The 23,197-nt window shown below is 41.5% G+C and overlaps 1 protein-coding gene across 1 annotated transcript in view; it reads left to right on the top strand.

The window, feature by feature from the left end:
• PCDH15 (protocadherin related 15) overlaps positions 1-23,197 on the top strand; it is a gene marked incomplete at its 5' end in the record, with an annotated part of 280,224 nt that overhangs the window by 169,157 nt on the left and 87,870 nt on the right. The window contains 3 exons of the mRNA XM_080347717.1: positions 2,566-2,871; positions 3,976-4,200; positions 19,793-19,909. Coding sequence (XP_080203843.1) covers positions 2,566-2,871; positions 3,976-4,200; positions 19,793-19,909 — 648 coding nt within the window. The remainder of the gene's footprint in view (positions 1-2,565; positions 2,872-3,975; positions 4,201-19,792; positions 19,910-23,197) is intronic.

Raw genomic sequence — 23,197 nt, 5'->3', positions numbered from 1 at the left:
ACTCCCCCTTGATATATCTGTAAACATGAATGAGTCCCCCCTCAGTGTCCTCTTGTCCAGCTCCAGAGCCCCAGCTCCCTCAGCCTTTCCTCACACGGGAGATGCTCCACTCCCTCCAGCATCTTGGTGGCTGCGCTGGACTCTCTGCAGCAGTTCCCTGTCCTGCTGGAACTGAGGGGCCACAACTGGACACAAGATTCCAGGTGTGGTCTCCCCAGGGCAGAACAGAGGGGCAGGAGAACCTCTCTGACCTACTGACCACCCCCTTCTAACCCACCCCAGGTACCACTGGCCTTCCTGGCCACAAGGGCCTAGTGCTGGCTCATGGTCATCTTGCTGTCCCCAGGACCCCCAGGTCCTTTTCCAAGCATCTTGGGGTTGCAAATCCACCTGTAGGCAGGTTGGACAGTGCTTGGACAACTTGTAATTTCTCAGTGGCTGTGCTTGTGCTTTTTTGGTTGAAGATGGCTGGCCAAACGGCGGCATGGCGGCTGTGTACACGGGCAGTGCTCATCTGTGGTGGAATGGCACAGGAGGCTCAAGGAAAAGCTGACTTAATCTGGTAGATAATCAGAGAATACACATGGTAGAAATTTTAGTGGGCAAAGTTGAGCAAAGTTGGGTTTGAGGGTTTAGCCCCAAAACCTGAATTTGCCCCATGCTGTGAGAGCACAGGACTAAGATGTGTAAAAATGCCCAGAGCTGCCACTTTTCTTCACATATCTGTGCTCGACTTCCCACCAGTGTTACAGGGGTACTGTAACAACTAGTTTAATTGGATTTAATAGTGGTGATTTGGCTGCTGCTCTGCAGAGAAACAAATCAGATGTTTATGCCCAAGGGTGTACACAAATGAGTTTACAACATACATAGTCATGTTTTTAGGAACCAAATTGCAAAGCCTGCCATATATTTGAAAGTAATTTCAATTTACTTTCCTAAAAAAAAAAAAAAGAAAAAAGTTTGTCTCTTCAAAAGTGTTCTTCCAAATGAATCTTAAATAAAAATGTTACCTGGTTTATTTCTAATGGTAGTAGTATTGCAGATTACTGTTAGGTAAGGGATTTGAGGAGTTTTTTTGTTGGTTGGTTTTTGACTCTGGCTGCTTAGCATCAATTCAATTGATCTGCAACATACTCTGCCCATCCTGTACTTTGCTTTTCTTTCAGTGGCGCTAAATGCCTGTTACTTTATACTTTAAAGGTTTCTCCTGGACCAGCTTTCTGGTGGTTTTCCAGTATGTTATCTAGGAGGTTCTTCTACCCCAAATCAGTTATTTCTACAGAGGAAATAGAATTGATTCTAAACTAAGCACATCAGGCATACGTTGAAAGATGCCGATTAAAAGGATGTGTTATCCATAGACGGGTCATTATGAAGTTGTAGCCACTACTGCTTAGCACATTGATGTAGTGCTGGGGGAAAGCACAGGGAAATATTTCTTATTAACAATTTTAATTAACTTTTAATTGATTTCTAGGAAGATAAATGGTTTCATTACAAAGTTTTACAATTAACAACTTCACTGCAATTACACATTCATGGAAACTTCCTGACAATTGTTCTTATAACAAAACATGAAAATCTCTTAAGATCATCCCAGATGTCTGTAGCCTCATTTACAAAGTCAAATAAATGAAAATACTTTGCTCACAGAATACCCTTTGTTTAATTTGCATCACCTTATTCATCATGCCATGATTTAATTAAGAAGGGGAAAATTAACAGGTCAACAGTCAGATTATATTGAGGGCCTGGTAGCACTAGGAAAAACAGATGAATTTTGTCCGTCCCTATAAGGGCAGTTATGTAATAGCAAGAATTTTATTTGTCTGATACTGAAATTTGAGACTTAGTTCAATATGTGAGAACAAAGATAACAATTGAACAAAATTTAAAAAGTTTTCTGTTGAAATCATCTGCCTCTTTTGAGCTTAGAACAAGGATGATACGTGATAACATTTGGTTTTGAAGAACATGATAAACTATTGAAAGTTGAGTAGTTCTTCAGAGAGCAAGGATTAAAATACCACTAAACGTGATGACCATGCTAAAGGAAAAGAAAATTTCTAACTAATGTGTCCATTCTACCTATCTGCTAACTGCATTCATCTTTCATCTAAGTATGTGCTCCTTAGTGATTTGGGGAGCAATGAAACACCTAAATTAAGCCATGTAAAATAAAAATCCCCCTCAGACGCCACCTAACCCTGAGGATACAGCAGCATTACAATTTTCCAGGGGTTCGACTTGAAAAGCATTCTGTCTTCTACTTGAGTGCACAGTTATGCAAGTCTGCGCAATCAAACCTGCATTTTTGCCTGAAGTCCAGTTGGGATCCAGTAAACCTGCCTCCTGTCACCGCAAATGAAGACATTTGTTTCTGTGGGATATTTTATCTTCAGCAAAATATCAAGCTGCTGTAAACAAGTGCTAAATAGCCACACAAGCATTAGTACTCTGTAGGATATTACCCTGGCTTACCTTGTTACTCCCATGTAGGTGTGCCCCTTGTACTTAAAATCTCTGTTAAAACATGGCTCTGTTTTCTGGGGGTTTTTTTAGGCTACAGACCCAGATGCCGGTGTAAACGGTCAAGTTCATTACAGTTTGGCAAACTTCAAGAATCTTTTCCGAATCACATCAAACGGTAGCATCTATACCGCAGTGAAACTCAACAGAGAAGTGAGAGATTATTATGAGCTCATTGTTGAAGCAACAGACGGAGCTGTGGATCCCCGCCACTCAACGCTCACTTTAGCCATCAAGGTGCTGGATATTGATGACAACAGCCCTGTTTTTACTAATGCTTCCTACACTGTCTGTGTGCCAGAAAATCTACCGCCAGGCACAGTTTTTCTGCAAATAGAGGTAAGACAGCGTTAGAGAGTGAAGATGATGTTTCATAAATGTTCTGCAGTACTAAGCATGTTTATATTTAATTTGTCAACGAGGCTGCAGTAAAAGATTGCACACTGGAGTGGGGCAAGTTATTAAACTTAACAGACTGAAAAATGCATGACCTTTGTTCATTTGGAAATACGAGCAAGTATTTAAAAAACAAGCCACAAAACCTACAGTAATGCTGTCATTTCTTGGAAAATTGTTTTACACGTTTAAAGTGCCTTTGATTTGTTTTTGAAAGCTTGTTATATTGCTGCTGCCTGTTTATGGTAGTAGGAAAAGGGCTTTATCTCAACTGATTGAGACATTTAAGTCAAACCTAGATGTCTCACCTGACATTATGGTTAATGGAGATAAATAGTTGCTTCCAGAAGCAATTCATCCCATACCAAAACCATCATCTAAGACAGCTGGAGCAAAGTGGGCACCTGGAGATTGTTGTCTTCTCCTCACTGATGATAAGATACTCAGACAAGTGAGAGTTAATTGTTCAAGGATGAGACAGATCTCTAAAGACAGCTGAGATTCACTTCCCGTGAGCAGTCTGCGTATCCTCCTGAGGTTTTGGTCAGCATCCTTTAGTGAGAAGAATCTGTCCTGAGACAATTTCAACAGGATGCTTTTCTCTGAATCTGACTGCAGATAAATCTAATGTCAAATTACAGCTAAAGCAATCACGTAATATTCCTTATCCTCATGAAAATGAATATTCTTTGTCTAAATACCGTTATGCGGGGTGACATTAAACATCCAGTGTCCTCTCCCTAGCAATGGCAGCAGCACATGTCCTGTGAGGAGAACAGGAACAGGCTGAGCTTCCAGGGACTCCTGCCCACAATATTGTGCTCATTCCATGTGGCAGGTATCTCTGGATTTTATAACCTTAAGAGGGTTTGCCTTCCTCGTGTTTGTCCAGTAGTATTAAGTACATCAAATACTAATAGAATAATACAATGAAATTAAATTGGTTTGCAGCAGTTTGCTTTTTTATGTTCTTTAAATCTAGTAGGGATTTTTTATGAAAAAGTATTTTGTTTTCAAGTACTTTTTTTTCTGTATGGTATGCTCCAGGCAAAGGATGTTGATCTTGGTTCCGATGTGAACTATCGAATAAGGACGCAGGAAGCACTACAGTATTTTGCACTGAACAAACACACAGGCGAGTTATCGCTTTTGAAGTCCTTGGATTATGAATCATTCTCTGACACAGAGGCAACCTTCACGTTTCTTGTGGAAGCCTTCGACAGCAAGGGCACTATGCCTCCCGGCCTCGCCACTGTCACCGTGAGAGTCAAGGTAAGAGGAATAATTTGTCAGTTGAAAACATCCTCTCTTGTTTGGTAGAAGATACTTGATGAACCCTCACCGGTGTCCTGATGAAACACCAGAGCATGATAGCAGCGTGTCTGCTTTCCTGCTTTTTCACTTGTATGAAGCTGTTGCCTTTTTCTGACAGCAACTTGTTCGGTTGAACATACACTTTATAACAGCTGTACTTACTTGGCTATATGCAATTATGTAGCTAAATCTTGAATAATAGATTTATGACGTACAAGAATACTTGAGACATACATAAATGTTTAATCCTATAGAACCCCTGAAAGGTTGAAATAAGTACCTAATGGAATTGTTTGCAAAAATGACACCATAAAGTTTCAATTAAAGCTCTCATAAATTGTAATTTTATGAACCGTTCGGGGGTACTGAGTGCTGATGTGGCACACCACTTCCTGTGTTGCACAGACTGCTGCGTGAAAATACAGAGCTGCAAAGGAACAGGCTTATTTAGTGGTCTTCCACAAAGAATTACTTTTAGGCAGCATCTCCTCTGGGTTTCAGTTATCTCAACAATATTATGGGGATAATGGCCTTCTGTTTGGTAATGATCCACAAATGAAAAGTGTTTGCAGCTGAAACATTAGCACTTACCTGTCTTAATTTGGTTGATGTACTCATGTTCAAGAGTAGAGGATATTTTAGATGCTCTAAATGATCCCTCCTTGCATTTACAGAGGTGCGGTTGTGGAGCCAGTCAGTTGAGTCCTTTTGTGCAGTTGTTTCATATCTGTTGACTTTGTCAGAGAGGAACTGTGAGCTTTGGGAGAGAAGAGAGTTTAATTACTTGTATTTTACCTAAGAAGCAAAAACTGTAGCGGGAACAAAATCATAGCTCATAAATGTGAACATCGTATCTGGCAACTTCATTTTAAATCTGAGTCTGCAGAAAAGTATTTAGCGCACATGAATCAGTCTCAGGTTCACAGAATCACAGAATGTCGGGCTGGAAGGGACCTGGAAAGCTCATCCAGTGCAATCCCCCCATGGAGCAGGAACACCCAGATGAGGTTACACAGGAAGGTGTCCAGGCGGGTTGGAATGTCTGCACAGAAGGAGACTCCACAACCCCCCTGGGCAGCCTGGGCCAGGCTCTGACACCCTCACCATGAACAAGTTTCTTCTCATATTTAAGTGGAACCTCTTGTGTTCCAGTTTATACCCATGACCCCTTGTCTTACCATTGGTTGTCACCGAGAAGAGCCTGGCTCCATCCGCCTGACACTCACCCTTTCCATATTGATCACCATGAATGAGTCACCCCTCAGTCTCCTCTAAGCTCCAGAGCCCCAGCTCCCTCAGCCTTTCCTCACACAGGAGATGCTCCACTCCCTTCCGCATCTTTGTTGCCCTGCGCTGGACTCTCTCCAGCAGTTCCCTGTCCTGATGGAACTGAGGGGCCACAACTGGACACAATATTCCAGGTGTGGTCTCCCCAGGGCAGAGCAGAGGGGCAGGAGAACCTCTCTGACCTACTGACCATCCCCTTCTAATCCACCCCAGGTACCATTGGCTTCCTGGCCACAAGGGCCCGGTGCTGGCTCATGGTCACCCTGCTGTCCTCAGGACCCCCAGGTCCCTTTCCCCTACACTGCTCTCTAATAGGTCATTCCCCAACTTATACTGGAACCTGGGGTTGTTCCTGCCCAGATTCAAGACTCTACACTTGCCCTTGTTCCATTTAATTGAATTTCTCCCTGCCCAGCTCTCCAGCCTGTCCAGGTCTCTGATGGCAGCACAGCTTCCAGTGTCAGCCGCTCCTCCCAGCTTGGTGTCATCAGCAAACTTGCTGACAGTCACTCTATTCCCTCCTCCAAGTCAGTGATGAATATATTGAATAATACAGGCCCCAGTACTGCCCCCTGAGGCACTGCACTAGATACAGGCCTCCAACTGGACTTTGCCCCATTGACCACGACTCTCTGGCTTCTTTCCGGCAGCCAGTTCACAGTCCACCTCACTACTCAATCACCCAGACCACACTTCCTCAGTTCAGCTGTGAGGATGCTGTGGGAGACTGTGTCAAATGCTTTACTGAAATCAAGATAGACCACATCTACTGCTCTGCCATCATCTGTCCATCTCATTATGTCCTCATAAAAGGCTATGAGGTTGGTTAAGCACGACTTCCCCTTGGTGAAGACATGCTGACTGTCCCTAATGACCCTCTTATCCTTGATATGCCTTGAGATGGCACCAAGGGCAAGTTGTTCCATCACTTTCCCAGGAATGGAGGTGAGGCTGACCGGTCTGTAGTTACCCAGGTCCTCCTTCTTGCCCTTTTTGAAGACTGGAGTGACATTTGCTTTCCTCCACTCCTCAGGCACCTCTCCCATTTCCCAAGACTTGGCAAAGATGATGGAGAGTCATCCAGCAATGACCTCAGCCAGCTCCCTCAGCACCCGCGGGTGCATCCCATCTGGATTTATGGATGTCCAGGTTGCTTAATTGCTCCCTAACCCAGTCCTCATCAGCTGAGGCAAACTCCTCCATTGTCCTGACTTCCTCTTGGGCCTCAGGGGTACAGGGCTCCTCTTCCCCAGTGACCAGCCCCTCCTTCCATGATCTGTACACTCTCCTCTTCCACTTGAGCTTACCCAGCAGTTCCCTGTTTAACCACACAGGTCTCCTGGCTCTCTTCCTTGACTTCCTATGTGTCGGGATGCTCTGATTTTGAGCTTGGTAGAAGCAGTCCCCGAATGCTAACCAACTATCTTGGGCCCCTTTACCTTCAAGCAGCCTTGCCCATGGGAGTTTGGCTCACTGTCTATCTGCAGCTGCTGTGAATTGCCACATGATTTTGAGTAATTCTGTTTGTCAGTCTCTACTGAGCTCAGAATTATGTAAGGGACAGTAAATGTCTCCAGTTATCAGCTTTGATGACAGCATAAGGTTTCCGCAACACCTCTCTGTCTCTGCAAAATTTCTAACCAGGTCACCTGTTTCCTAATAGTCTGTGCTCTTTCCCAGCGGTTTGTAAGTCAGTCAAAGAAAAATACAGCTTTGGACATCATTCCCTGAGCCTCTTCTGTTACTCTTTTAAGGAGAAAGTTGCTCAAACCCGTATTTTTCCTAGAAGAAATTTTTTCCCAGCACAGTGAATTTTTGAAAGAATTAAGTGTTTGGGTTGTTTGGATGTTTTTGTTGCCTTTTTAAAAGATATTTATTTTCAAATAGGATTGTGTTCAGGGAAAAGCTGTAGTCTGCCTCAAATGGGTTGCCCCAGCTGCCTGGTTGCGTGTTTGTATTGTAGCATTAATGACAGGGCACGGGGGAGTAATAACAGTTCAACTTGGTGGCCTTAGTGTAACAGCAGCCTGCGTATTTTCAAAGGGAATAGGGAACTTAAAAAGGGATCAAAAAATAGGTTTCTTATTTTCCTTGAAACTCTTCCCGCATGTGGGCAACAAAAGGAGCATGATGATACTAGTTTGGAAAAGCTGAAATACTGGGCTGGAGCCTGGAGTGACAAATTCTGCAGTAAAAGGTGTGAGGCTGGCGACAGAACAGGGCCTGAAAGAGTGAGGACAAGCAGCTTATATTTTAAATGAGAGAGAAAATAAATGAAATAAATTATTAAGTGACATACTCAATGACAGGCTGACTTTTGCAACAGATCAGCAGGCATAATTAAATATTATATATATTGCTGAGGGTACTGTGTTGCTTAGGTTCCAGCCTTGAGTGACAGGTCGTGTTTTGAGTGGCAGTTGAGAGAATGGGGGAGGACTTGTGGAAAACACATTTTTAACTTCTCATGTTGTTGGGCAGATATGATTAATGTCAGATGGTAGAAATTTAGAACCTTGGTCACAAGAGAAATCTAAAATAGAAAGAAAGTTTTAATTTGAGCTTAGAGATGAACTTTCCAGACACAAAATTAACAGAGGCTGGGGGCAGGTGGAGGTTGAAATCAGAGCTTTGCGAGATGACACGGATCCACAAGAGGACGCATTGGATGGTTGATTGAAGAGACAGAGCAGCAGGAGAGGGGTGTGGAGTCTTGGAAGCCAAGTGAGAACAAGGAGAAACGCAAATCTCAGCTGTGGAAAAAAACCAAAACAAACCAGAAGGAAAAAAGTGTATTGCAATGCGGTTCAGTGTGTTCTTCATGCTGTTTTAGGGCATAGCTAAATAGGTAACTCCTGGTGACCATGTTCACTGTTTCATTTGAATCAGTTATAATCTTTTGTTGATCAGTTAGGATGTCTGCACAGGGAATTGGAGGGTCCTAAACCTCACGATTTCTACCAGAGCACCTGCCAAATTAGAGCCTGTGTACAGGGACGGGCTGCTTCTGCATGAGGATGGAGATGGAGCTGGTCCCCTTCAGCCTGTCTTGTGCTCCTGTTCAGGGACCAGGAGCTGGATGTGTCTGATTCTGCTTAGTAGTAAATGTGGTTTTGTTTTTACTTTATTTAGATGGTATTAGAATAATTATTTTATTGCAGTGTTTGTGACCCAAATAGAGAATAAACCAAGTGCAGATACGCTGTAGGCCCTAACGTAACAGTTATGTGTATTACAGTCACTGATAACACAAAACCAAACTAGAGAAAACCCAGCAGCAAGCATTCAGGCAGTAGTGGGTCCAAGGAGGGAATTCCTGCAGCCGTTAGAGTATAGTCCCTGGAATCCTCTGAGCATTATTTGTATTGCACAAGTCTCCAAGTCCGTCCTTTTGGGCTTGTGCTGCTCTGTCAACCTTTGTCATTTTTCACAGTCCAGCTCTCAACCAAAAGCCTTGTAATTTTTACTTGTGTGGTAGGATTCTGTGGAGCAACTATGGACATCTGATGGTTTCATACAGCATTTATGTGATATAAAACTGCATGAGCAGCAGTGCACTGTACCCATAATCACACTGGTCACTGTGGTTTGGAGAAGGGTAGATACACACAGCGACTTTCCCTAGACTCTTGCTTTGGTGTGACAAGTTGCAAGTAGTTTGTATTAACCTTCCCTGAACTTGATCAAAACACAGATTGCATAGCAGAATACTCACTGCAGGAAAAAAAATAGCTTAATCTGTACTGCATATCAGTATTGAAATCCAGTATTGGCCTCTGCTGCAGCCAAATGGCCCTTGACATTCTGTGGAGATCTTACAGCTCCTTCTTCGAAGAAAGCCAGAGGTAAACGACTGAATTGCTACATACTTTCTGGTATTATTGAGGAAGAATAGTAAAAGTGGCATTGACTTCTTCTTGCCAGAAAGATGCAAACTGCCTCCAACAGCCTGAGATTTTTCTTATTTCCCTAGGTCGCAGGTTCCTCTTGCTGCTTGCGTGACTCTAACCTGAAAGTAGTCATGAGTCGTTTTGGGGTGCCATAGGAGATTGTACAACTGTTCATCCCGAGTAATTGATGACTGTAATCTGGTCTGTAATCAAGGACACAAAACTTTTCATTTTTTTCTGGTTTATATATATATAATTATACAGGATAGACACAGCAAGTTTTATCAGCCTTCAAAATGTAGTTTAAGGGATAAAAACTACCCACTCCAAGAAGCAATTTCTGTGCTGGTTTTCAGTGTTTTGCCCCTGTCAAGACATAATTTCTCTACCTGTCAGAAGGGCAGAGATTCACAGTCCCTTGGTGTCTGAGGGGGCTGAACGGTTTACTCGGAGTGCCTGTAGTGCATCTTGCAGTACACACAAGCATCCCCTCATGAGACGAATCTTTCCTAGTATTCGAAGAAGCAAAATCATTACTGTTCAAATGGCGTGCTTATTATTAGGATTTAGCATTTGGAAACAATTACTATGGTAATAGAGCTGCGTAACAGAAACAGGACTAGCCATTTTCCAGTTTAGATTGCAGTTAAATGAGAAATGTGTTGCTAAATGCATATTATAAGAATTTCTGTATCATGGGGCCTGTAAGGTACTTGTATATTTTATGTCGTGACCTCGTCTTATTATTATTACCAGCATTATTTTTGTATTACCTTATATCTTTCTTATTTGTTAGAATTGCTTTTTCTCCTCTTTCTGTGTTCCAGGATTGGTTTCCTTTTTAGTTTTTCAAGTAGAGTAGTAGTTTAATGAAGCCATTATCTCTGGCTGATGACTCAAAGTGATAGAGCAGCAACAATAAGTAAAGACAGATCTGTATGTTTCTAGCAATGCCATATTATGAGACTGCCTACCAAATATTTCATATAATTTCTACCACACCTCGATGCCAGTGGACTGTTACAAACATTATGCAATGAATTTCCAGATTTAGTAAAACTGACTTTACCCATGAACCTCGAGAGACATATCAGTATCACCAGAGAGTGCACAAACTGTAGCTGTCAGACTAGTTTCTCAGAAGAAATATGACTTTAGGTGATGCGATGTATGCTTTAGGCGATGCATTATATGCATTGATTGGTACTTATTGTGGGGTGACTTTGAATCTTTCATAATTACTAGGGTAAGTCTTCCCTTCCTTGAGAACTTTGCATAAAAGAAACAAACCAACACACGCAAAAATGTGTAACAGTCAAATCTTTATCTCTGGCCTGATTGCTCTGCGTTGTCCTTCCTCACCATGACCATTCTCGTGGTCCCTCCTCTTCAATTTGGGAGCAAACAGTGTGATCTCGGTTATAATGCTGCTACAGTGCAGAGCTCCAACCTGCTTGGACAAGAAATCTCCCTTTACTTATCTGACACCCAAACCTTGAATCGGAACAAGCAGAACTATGATTGGTTTGCTTTTCTAGAGTGGGAGGATTAGAAGCAGCTCTGTGTTTGTGGACTAATCGCTTTCTCAAACCAAACAATTGGAGCCAACATTATGCAAAGCAAATGAAGGTGTGTTGGAGAAAGGATGCAGGAACCCAGCATTTGAGACAGCTGGAATAAAGTGTTTAAATAGCCTTGTGTATGTGTAGCTGCCACTGCTTTCCCTTCCTGCATGTACATCCTAGAAATTCACACCAGTCTTGTTTCTAATGAGCAGGTGAGCAGTAATACATCATTGCTTCATTAAGCTGGAATTTCATGTTATAGTGAGATTTAATTGCAATAATAATGAAGATTTTCTGCCAGAAATTATACAGGTAATGAAGAACACATGGAAGATAAAAGACATTAGTGAACCAGTTAAGGTCAAACACGTCATCAGTTTATAATATGTCAAAAATAAAATGGAAGTTATGTTTTTTTCAGTAAATTTACATCCATGAAGTTAATCCTTACTTTCTATCATGTAATGAAAAACATTTCCCATTTAAAGAATTAACAGGGCAGTCCAGCACAGTGGCAGCACATAACTTGAAAAAAAAATGAGCTGTATTGCCTCCAAAGCAGAACTGCTTATTTATCTGTTTTTCTATTGGCATTAATGGAGTAACGGGCATGGTGTTGGACCATGGTGCCAGTAAACATATTTTTTACAATCTCAGCTTATCTGTTCAGTCATCTACTAGTCATTTATTACCTCATATATTCCACTATGAATATTGTCTCTTAATTTATATTATGAGCTACTTCAGGGCTTGCTGAGCACTGAATATGAAGAAGAGGCAGTTATACGTTGTTAACAAGCCTGTATTTTGCATAGCTTCAAACAGAGAACCTCATGTAAAGAAGCACTACACCCAATTAAAGATGAAATTCAAAGTGCCGCTCCATGCAATTTGTCGTGTTATCTTGCCAGCACCATCACAAAGATTTTGAATTTGCTCAGATTTACTCAACATTAGCTTCTCTAACCTCAGGCCTTCTAAGTCGGTCACCATGGTTGATACATAAATCTAAAATGTATTTCAAATACTCATGGCACAGGTAGGAGACCAAAAGATTGCCTAAAGAATGGGAAGGGACTTCCAGTTCTTGCTGCTCCAGTATCTGGTGAATTTGGCTGGTGCTATATACTGTGCCATGGAATGAGTTCACTTCTTCCACCCTCCAAAAGCTGCATTTTTCCTGAGTCAAAACTTTGAAGGCACTCTTTTACATATGGAATTTGAAGTGGAAATAATCACAGTAGTTTTCCATTACATATATGATTATTGGTAATAAAATAAACTTGTTATTGCATTTGTAAAAGAAACAGTTTTAAAGCTAGGGATAAGTGAGGTAAGTGCTAAGTCTATTTTTTTTTCTGTTACTTTTATCATATACATTAAGAAGTATAAATTGTTCTTTTTTCACCTTCTTTGAATAAATGACAGAAACTGACTGATCAAAGTACAAATTACAGAGGAAACAAAATTGCAGATATCTTTAAAAGAATGATTTTACCTCGTAGGTGGTAAGCCATTGTACAGTTATTCATTTCTAATCCCTTTGCCATCGATTTGAAAGGCTGGATATACTTGGCCGTGTAATATTCTGTTACTGTAAACCACTCCACAGAACTCTCCGGGTAAATTACAACAAATCACTCATTTAAGTTAGTAATACCAGTCTTTTAGCTGAAGGATGAGAATTTTCTTGATGTCTCAAGATCCTGGTTGTTGTCCTGGTCCTAGATAGTGTGTTCACTGCCTACAGTAGCCCTTGAGGGGATTGTTAGTGGCTTTTAGGGCCTGGATTATCCCCTCAGCTTTGCACGATTGCGTAGCGAAAGGATACATTTTACACGCATGCATGATAATACATATATATATACACATCTGTAAATCTATCTATCTATCTATCTATCTATCTATATATATATATCTCCATCAGCTCTTGGCTCAAATTAAAGATCTGTGGTTGTATTTGCTGCAGCAAATGATATGGTAGGAGCTTAAGGGAAGAGGAAAAAAAGTTAATCTAGTAAAGGGATTATAGTTGAATAACATTTTGGTTTTCTGAATGCACAGCTCAGATTTTCAGTTGTTTCAGTGCCAAGTCTGTGACTCCAAATCCAGAGACTTCATTTCAGAAGAGCTTTAAAACTTATTTTTAGCCTATCATGTAATTTAAGATGACTATGACATGAAAGCGCATGAAATTTGCATTTTAGTATTTAATATTACATTTGTACATTTGTCCTGTTCTGAACAAGGTTGATTAGCATCACATTGCAAGGCTTTGGAAACTTACTAAGTTTAATAATAGAAGTATAATCAAGTGAGGATTTGCAGAAATTGAGAAATTACAGAAGGAGCCGAGTGGCTGTTAGCAGTTAACGTGGACCAGAGGAATGCATGGTGAGAACGTGAGGCATTCACAGATGCTGCTGCTGAAATGTGGTGATGGTACAACAGATCTCATCGTGTGTGAACATCAATGAGCACCGTGCTGGAGGGGTTTCTGCCCTCTTGTAACCCTCATGTGGCATTTGCTTTAAAGTTGAACAGGAGCCCATTGCAAAGCATATTTGCAGCAAAATTAAAGCACTTGCTCGCTTGGGCCCAAAAAAGTGTTTTGTTAAAGGGTAAGGTAACGCCTTGCGGCAGAGGTGAAGTTCTGTGGGTGCTTGTTACAAAGGGCTCCCTTCCCACTTCGCTGGGTTTTTTGTGAACTGGTGTTTAACAGGTGGAGAGATTGAAAATCACTGTGAGACAGCTGTGTGAGCGAGGCTGCTCCGTGCGGAGGGTCTGTCCCGGGAGCCCGGCCAGGAGCCAATGGGAATGCGGCCAGAAGCAGGGCTGGTGTCCCCTGCTGTCACTGGGGCAGGACTGAGCACCCAACTGGGCTGAAATGGGGCCGTGGCCCCAGGGACACGGTGTAGAGGTGAGGCTGAGCTGCTAAGGGCTACGGGTGCCCTTTGGGCTGTGATATCTTGGGGCCTTCAGTGGATTGTTTATTGAGTAACAAAATATCTCAGAATTGTATTCTTTTTTTAATAATGCGTTGAGTGACATCTTTCTGTGCTTAAGGAATGCACAAGAGGAGTAATGATTTTCTAGTACAGTGATACCAAAACACTCCTTTCCTGCATGGATATAGGAATAGAGGGATGTTAAATGTGCCCTTGGAAGTCCCCAAACAGCAGGGGCTTATTAAACATTTGGAGGCAGCTCAGATGGGAAGGCACCAGCTCTGGTAATGTGCACGTAGACTTAAGTGGCAGATGTTCAAAACAAAGTGACAGCAGAAGACTACAGATACATATGTACAGATGTATATACAGATACATAGCTGTAGTTGTAGAAAAAGATTGGGAAGGTTTGAAAATTTCAGTGTGTGACATAGGCTATGCTTTGAAGTAAACCTTTTTACTTTCTCCCTTTGTGGGTTTTATTTTATGTACATTTAACATTAGTGGAAGGAGGGATCACTTTAAAAACACTTTTTTTCCCTATTTATTACACTTGTGATAAAAGCCAGCAGACTGCAGAAGGAGCTGTAAATGCCTAATATGCATTTATTAGCTCGGACACTGTTCAGTCATGCTGATTTTTAGAGCGAAGGAATGTTATTTCCACTCAGATATAGTTAACTAGAAACCTTGCTAGCAGCAGGTATCATCAAATAGCACACTCCAGAAGCAGTAGGAAAAACACATGGATGTACTTACAAACGCTTTATGAAATGACTTGCAAACCAAGGAAATGTAATATTAATATTTAAGAAACTAACAAACTTAGTGATTTTGTCAACAGGTCAGAAATAGGAGACTAAAACTATTTCTTCATAGGCTTTTAGAATCTTTATGATAAGATGCTTTTGGCTTAGCAGGTCAAGAGAGAGGCAAGAAGGGAGGCTTTGTGCCAAATTGCATTTGTAATGCAGGTTCCCCAGGCAGCAACCTCGACAGGTGCTGTGGTGATAATGTGAAAATCTTCTGAACAGTGTGATTCTCTTAGTGGTCTTGATAAATCAATGATATCTGTGATTTTGGTGTTCTTTGACAGGAGTTTATCCCTCTGAAACTGCTCAGCAGATTAATAATAAGATTTTGCTATTATGAAATAAGACTGATTTTATAAGCTCTGAAAAATCTAAAACCTGGATGAGTAGATGTGTTGATTTTTGTGGGTGTTGGGGAGGAGGAGGTTCCCTCCCATTTGGCAGGGCTGCCCTCTAGTGCACTGCAACCTAAAGGCAGCAATTCTGTCAACGTGCTAACAGGGCTCCCTTTTTACAATAAAAGTGCATTTTCACAAATTCTGACATGTGAGAGAGATTTAGATATGTATACATGCATATATTTATGTGTATATACATATGTTTATCAAATATATTGGAGTGTCATCTGGAGTAGCTTCTGTTTGTGTAGAGATAACTGATGAAAAATTAACTTAGGTTTTTACTCTTTCTTTTTGTCTTACAAAACAAGATTTCTACCAAAACACATTTGCAAAAACATTTATTATTCCTTAGAAACTCTTTAGGTAATAGGGGTAATATTCAAATGTGACAAGTCTGTCAGTCGTTTTAAGGTTGCATTTTATTAGTGGAAACATGATAAGAGTAATGAGCTGCAGCTGTGGTTCACTGGAGGGAGAAGGGGCCACAACTGTGTCTCATCACAACTGCCCTGCTCCCCACAGCCAGCAGAGAGGAGCTGCAATCCGGATGCACCTTCCTCCTTTAGGCAGGATTTTCCAAATATCCTGAGACAGCCAGAGCAGCTCGTGCTGCACTTGACCTTCCCATCCTCTGCTGCTCAGGTTTGGGTTTTAAAGTGTGGGATTTTATTTTCACGCACCCTCCTTGGTCCTTTGGGAGGTGGATCTGTGGGATCCATTGTGAAGTCAGGGTGGAACACTGGGGCTAGTGAGGTTTGTGATGAATGCTGGTGACTCCAGGACCCCAAGGGCTGAGCTGGGGTCACTCTGCTTGCTGTCCCTGCATGTGCTTCGGGTGAAGGTGAGTGGCAACCGTGGTGCAAGAAGGAAGGCAGACATTAGAATCCGCTTTGTGTCCTTCCCAGGTTAGGGAATGAGGAGGAAGAGGGGACTATTTCACCCAGATGATAAATGCTTATGTTCTTAACTTACTGCAGTACAAAAGGTCTCTTGGTGTTCCCAGAAGTCAAAAATATATTGAAGTTTCTGAAGTCCATTTAAGTTTACAAGTTAATTTTATACTGGGAACGCTGTACTGCAGGTGTTTTTCTTCTGCGCTGGTTGTGTATTGCCCTCCCACATCGGTGGTCACCACCTGTTTAGTCTTAGTACATTACAGCTAGTGAGCGTCTTAATGATTTTTAAATTACATATTGATTTGCTCCTTAATGCCTTTCCTCCCCCATGCGTTGTTTCTCCTTGTTGGCATTCATAGATGACTATCTTAGTTCACCAACATTTTTTGTTCAGCATTTTCATAATCTTTGCAGACAGGTCAATATTTGTTTCCTACAAACCTTTTGCTGAATGACAGCCCTTGAAATCTTTGGAGTGAGATGTGTGTTGTTCAGAGGGTAAGGACGCTGGTCAGGAAGAAGGATTGTTCAGGTGCAAAGGGTGATGTCTGACTTGATAAATCAATTGGCATCAAGAGACATCTTAATTTGTCTTTGTTTGCTTTTAAAGGCACTAATGTGGATTCCCAAGAACAATAATATTTGAGCATCTCTCCCATATTGTGCTTCCTTCATGCTTGATTCTGAATCTTTGTGCAAGGCACAGATATTAAGGATGTCTCAGGTCCTGCTTCTATGTGCTGCCTACTGTGAGCATTGTGAAACAAACTCCAACACAAAGTGGCAGATCAGGAGTATCTATGCTAGGGCGAAAGCTTTGGGGGGTTTTATGCTTTGACTTTCACTCTGTTTTGTAAACAAAGATGTGTAAAAATATAATAAACCTGTACCTAGATGAGCAGTGACACAAAGGCTGGTTTGTATTTCTATACATATACGTGGCTGCTACTACCTTATTGTCAAAATACACAGCCCAAGTATTTAGAAGTGAGATATACAGAAAATTACTTACCTATCTTTTCGATGTACATATCTGTGTGTGTGTCTGGATTTGTGTGATGGAAGCAATGGACCGTGAACAGTTTTAACATGCTGCAGTCTGGCCACAAGAGCACTGGAGCCCCAGTTTTGAAAGGTGATTACGCTACTTCTTACTACTACTAGGTTACTGCCTTATTCCTACCCCATGGTTCGGAATTGCACTCATGCTGCAGCCATTTCTATGCACAGTCAAGTTCAGCGGTATTTAAGCAGAAGCCATCAAGTATAGAGTAATCTTAAATTATTTAGCTGTGCAAAAACATGTCTGTCTATGTCTTTGACCTTCAGTCATGACAGAAGCCCAGAACTTTCTCTAAATGTTATCTTTTTGCCTGGAGTCCCTCTGCAATGAAAATCCGAAGAGTGTTTCTCTGCATTTATCAGAGAACGCTGAACAGCACTCACTGTTCAGTCCACCTTGATGAGGAAAATTGAACTTGATTACAGGGGCACAGGTTTGGAGGGTGGGATGTGGCAAATCATGCCCATGATTTCTCGAGCTATTTGCAGGAAATACAGAGTGTGCTTTCTTTCTGTGCCATGGCAAAATCAGATCTAGACTGTATTCCATCTTTAGTGGTGTTGCTTTTTCCCAGAAAAATCAATAATTTCATCTTGTGACCTTTTTGGTACCTTTAATTGCCCCTAAGATGTAAAGAGAAAAGATACCAGTTGAAGGAGATGATACATGAATTTCTGGAGCATGTCTCTAACAAAATCTCTACTTACTCTATTGGGAATTGCCCAGAAGAGTGACTTCACCCCCCAAAAAGCCCATATCCATGTCATCTGCATGTTTTGCATGTAAACCTTCTGCCTGCAAAAATCCCCATTCTCTTTCTAGCAGTTATTGATCATGGACATTTGCAGTGAGCACATGAGAGCTGTTCTGCCTAGTTATGACTGAAATATTTGGAGTCTATTCAGTCAGCCTGGCCAAGGTTTATGAGGCACAATTGTGCATAAAACTTGTCTTAGAGGAAAGATAAGCTAGAGAAGCAGGAGGCTTTCTGTCCCACTTTATGCTTTACTTTGTATTCCCGTGTATTTTGTACTGATCCACGTATCTTGAAAAATAGGTGTGTTAAGTAGGATGACTGAATCGTTTTCTTTAGCAGAGGATGTGGTGTATCATCTGTAAACAGGATTATGCTTTCCAGTACCTTAAGTCACAGATTTTCAGGCACTAAGGTCACATAATGGTATTAAAAAAATCACACTGTGGTTCTCCCCACCCATCTGTGAGCAAACAGCCGAGTGTGATCTCTTGCAGCTACGCCGAAGCAAAAAGACCCGATGTGGCTGTAGATTTGCAGGTGCACAGAAAGAGATGGATTCAAATGAAGCAATATATACAGGCAAAAGGCTGGATTCTTCCTGAAACTTTACCTGCTTCATGGGAAGCAGAAGCTGCAAAAAACCCATGTTATCATAAGCATAGTGTTGGGTTGTTACCTTGAGGAGGACACTTCACAAGACAGAAAGTGTCTTCTCTGTGTGTCCCACTGGAAAACTTTTAGGCTCTATGACCCAGAGCAGTTCCTGATTTACACAGTTGTAAGGCTTGTGCATGTGGTGTTGGATCACATTTCTCCTGTCACACTGGAGATTAGTCTTAATATTCCATACCTGAGTAAATTATTTTCTTACAGATAGGTCAAGAAATTGAAATTATAAGATTCAGTACCTGTAATTCCATGGGGAAAAAAAAAAAAAAGGTAATCTGTTTGAATTTGAATGTTTTTCCAAGAGGTTTTAATTAGAATGCTCTCCTAGTTCGAATTGCCTAGTAGTCACTTTTTGATGATCCAGTTGTCTCTTTGAAAATTTGAAAAACAGAGAAAAAGCACTTCTGGTGCCTCGAAGACTTGAATTGCAGACCTTTCAGCTGAACAGAATGCATTAATTATTCAGGCATTTCCTACATGGACATGTAACAGTCTTTTATACATATATATAGGCATAGATATAGATATATATTATGCTCTCAATTGCTGTGATGAGGTATGGCTGGATTTTTGGAAGGATTGTGGAACGTAGTGTGCTGACCAGTATCAGCATGTTGCATTTGGAGCACGAAGAGCTGTGCAACAGGTGGAGGCATCATTGCGTAATCTCTGACGAACTGTTTGTGGCGATTACCTGAGAGATGTGTGGCACCTGTACTCCACAGAGCTCAGGTCACGTTCTGCTTTAAGGGGAACAGCAGTCTGCTCTTCATTTGTGGATCAGTAAAGTGCTGAAGGCATGTGATGGTTCTTGTTTGATTTGGAAAAAAAAAAGGCACAACAAACAGAAAAACCAACGAAAATAGTAGAAGGTTTTCTCTTCGTTTATTGCATATTAGGGGTAACAAACACTGTCAAGCAACAGCAGCTCATTCATTTTAGAAAATTAGCCAAGCCGTTTGTGGCCCTCTGCTTGGGAAGCAGGTGTCACGGAAAGCTCTGCTTTGTTTACTGGGGAACGTGTGTTTTGCTGCAGAATTTCCTTCTGTTGATCTGTCTTGCATGAATTTCTTTTGTGAAACGTCGGCATCTTCCCCTTGTGTGCTGGTTTTGTACGGTGGCAATGGAATTGAGAGCCGAGACTGTGAATGGCAAATAGGCTTCCTGATGGAGTGATTGTGTAGAGTGTGAAAAAAACAATCGTGAACACATCTGTAATTCTGTTTGAACTTCAGAACTAAACTCTTAATTATGTTTTGCAGGATATGAATGATTACTCGCCAGTATTTAGCAAAAAGCTCTACAGGGGAATGGTTGCTCCTGATGCGGTCAAGGGCACTGTTATCACTACTGTTTCAGCTGAGGATCAAGATCCTCCGGTAAGCAAAAAGGTTCTATTAATACTCTGCACCCAAGAGGGAAAAATCTTTAACCCTCATAAGTGATCTAACTCTCTCAACAACAAAGGTGATTATTATGAGTTTCACAGAGCAGTAACTCATACATTTTTTATGTCAGCCTGTCCTTTGTCATTGCGGACAGAGGCCGCATTTAAAATGGTTGTTCCTGAATCTCCTTTCTGTCAGGAAGATTTTTGGAAAGCTCTTTATTCAACTTCACAGTGTAGATGAATAAGAGGAATAGGCAGGAAGGAAAATCATGCCTGTCTGGTAGAGTTCGGCAGCTTAAAGAGTAACAAAGTACAACTTTGTGAAATCAAGAAAGCCATGATCTTACAGTGGTCGTGCATTTCCAGTCTGAGGCACCACAGGGTCTCGTGGAACTGTACAGCTCACCAACCAGCCCTGGTGGGTGTGCAGAATTTGAACTGAGTGCACTTGTTTAGGGGATAAGGTTTATTTCTGCCGCTGGCTTTTATCGCTCTTCTCTGGGGAAGCACTTGATTGACAGAACTGGGCACGTGTTCTTGACTTGTTAACTATTCTGAAGAGTAATATCAATTTTTGTAATCAGAGGTTGATGAACATGGTGACCAGATGATACACTGAGGACAATAGGAGCCAAAGATGTTCTGCCAGCAAGGTTTAATTTTTAATTATCAGTGTTTGGCATATTAAGGAGAATAATCCTCAGGGAGAAGAGTTCAGAGAGAATGTGCCATGCACATTGCAAGCTGATGGCAGTGCTTTGACACAGATCAACTTTAGTTTAGCTAAATACGCTACATAGTAATTTATTTACCACCCAAGTCAGAAACGCTAAGGCAGTGTTTCTGTAAGGACAGTCTGCTATGCCCTTGTAAAATGTCCTAATGCACCAAGGTAAGTAAATCACCTGCAGGTGATAGGTATCAGTGAGGTATTACTGAACGTGGAGGCATTTAAGGTGGTTTATAACAGCTGAAGATCTGGACTGTAGTTTGTTTAAAGTATATGAAAGACAGTAGTATCATCAAGCAGGTAATGAATAGCAGTAGTTATCAATTACTAGTGCTACAGAGTATTTAAGGTATGTGGCAGCAGAGGACATAGACATTATTTGAGCAGTAAACAAAAGCAATGGAGAGAGGTGTGCCTGGGACATTTTGAAGGGCAGCACTAAGAGATATTGGTGCCTGATTTTGAGTGCTCTGTGCTCTGCTTATGGAATGAAGCCTGAGGTGTGCGTTAAGCTCCTTCCATAGAACACAGGCACATTAGAATAGGGTCCCAACCAGCCAACATGTTAAGCACAAATCTGCTTAATTAAAAGCAGCATAGTCAACATGTGTGTGTGATAAACTGATCACAGAGGCAAGTGGGAATTTCTAGAGTCTTGCTTTAGAGATGCTTCTAATAATGCATAGCCTAGGACCATTCTCATTGTGACGGGCACCTGCAGTCTCCTTCCAAGGCACATCTGGGGGTGCTTATAGCTTTTGGCATGTGGCAGGAACGAGATGATTTAGTGGTAGTGCCTGCTCTCCTCCCTCTGCATCCTGTTGTATTAACCTTGCTAGGTAAATCCTTTCCATGGGATGTTAAAGGTCTACGCTGCCTTCCCTCTGCAGACTGAAGGATTCAAACCTTCAGCTCTGTTTCCATGTAAAATACCATACCAGTGAGGAAAGAGGCTGGCCAGAGTTCCTGACAAAAAAGGCGCATGTCTGCAGATGTGTGGATGTCTTCCAGGCCAGGAGGTTGCTATTAAGGTAACAAGTGGCAGCACCTGTGAAAATAATGGACATACAAGGTTAACCAGACTTGTACCCGCATCACCTGGTGCTGGACTTGAACTGTTGCACCGAATCAAGGGCATATGTCTCTGGTAGCCTTGTAGAAGTCTGGAATGTAGAACTCCATGCTGTAGCCCTTCAGAGGGCTTGGTAAGTACTCGTATTTTTATGGCCTACCTACACGCTCGCTCCCGTGGCCTTTTTGCTCTGTGGAAGTCGGGTGCTTTGTCTGACCTTCCTGTGCTGTTCCCTGGGGCGCACCTGGCCTAGGTTTCCAACATTGTCATAGTCACTGTTTAAAACAGTGACTTGCAGGGGAAGGTAGGCTTAGTTGCTCAGATCTCATAGCTATTTGCTGGAAAAGAATTTTTAAATTGACTTAAGACTATTTGATTCTGCTCCGTGAATGACTTTTACTGTCACATTTCATGAATGTCTTATTCTTCCATATGTTAGGAACAATGTCCTGGGGATTACAGAATGGAAATTGAGATCAAAGTGGTCAAGGTTTCTAGGTGACATTAGAAGCCTGCAAAGGCTGTGTTTATACCATATATTGCACAAAAATATTAGCTCATTTTGCTAACATTTCTTTCTGAATAAAGTGCTTACACTGCCGGAGTACTAACACAAGATTAGTAAACCTTGCCTTGACATAAATGGGTCTGAATTGCGTTCAGCTTTGCAGGGAGTTCAGCAGATGCTTTTTAGCTGAAGAAGCTTTTCTGTTGCTCTCCCTGTGTATGATTTTGGAACCAGGGAGGTAGGAAATACATTTCTGTTCCAGAGCTCTCATCCCCAGCAGTTTGCAGCAAACACTTCAAAAGGAAACACTCTGCCTATATTGTAAGTGGAGTCACTTCAGAGTGATCTGCCAGTGGGGAAAACTGGCTGTGCGGGACTGTGGAAACTGGGATTTTAGAAATCGAAAATAGCAGGTTCATCAGTGACAGTCCTATGGAGCACGCTCTGCCCCTTGCACCAGGATGTATTTGCTCCATCAGGTTTGTCATACTGACCTTGTGGAAAAACCTGCAGAAAAGGATGTAAAGGGTCAGTGAAACTGGGCAAGAAGTTGCATTTCTGTTCCATGGAAATTTCAACATAAAAGGGTTATTGAGGATCAAAAAAAAAAAAAAGAACCAAAACATTTGTGCTAGAGAATCACTTCTTAACTTCTGGTTTTTATGCAGCTTTTATTTAATAGTATCTATTGCCTTACAACAAGATATTTTGGTCTTGATCAAGTATTTGCCTGCTTTGATACAAGCTCCATTTTATAATCCCGGGGTTCAAAGTGTCTAAATTTTAAAGAATAAGATATTGCTGAGCTGCTGAATGAAAGAAAATAGTTCAGATGCTGATTAACATGTATTTGCAACTATTCTTAGTGCAAAGTTTTCACTTTTTCATTTACAAAACAAAACACCCTCCCTGAACTCTCCTTTTGTAACATTTCCATCAGTGTCACTTGAACAGATAAATGCAGAAA

This window comes from Nesoenas mayeri (assembly GCF_963082525.1).
Source record: "Nesoenas mayeri genome assembly, chromosome: 7".
Taxonomy (NCBI): domain Eukaryota; kingdom Metazoa; phylum Chordata; class Aves; order Columbiformes; family Columbidae; genus Nesoenas; species Nesoenas mayeri.
This window is presented reverse-complemented; position numbering and strand designations above follow the sequence as displayed.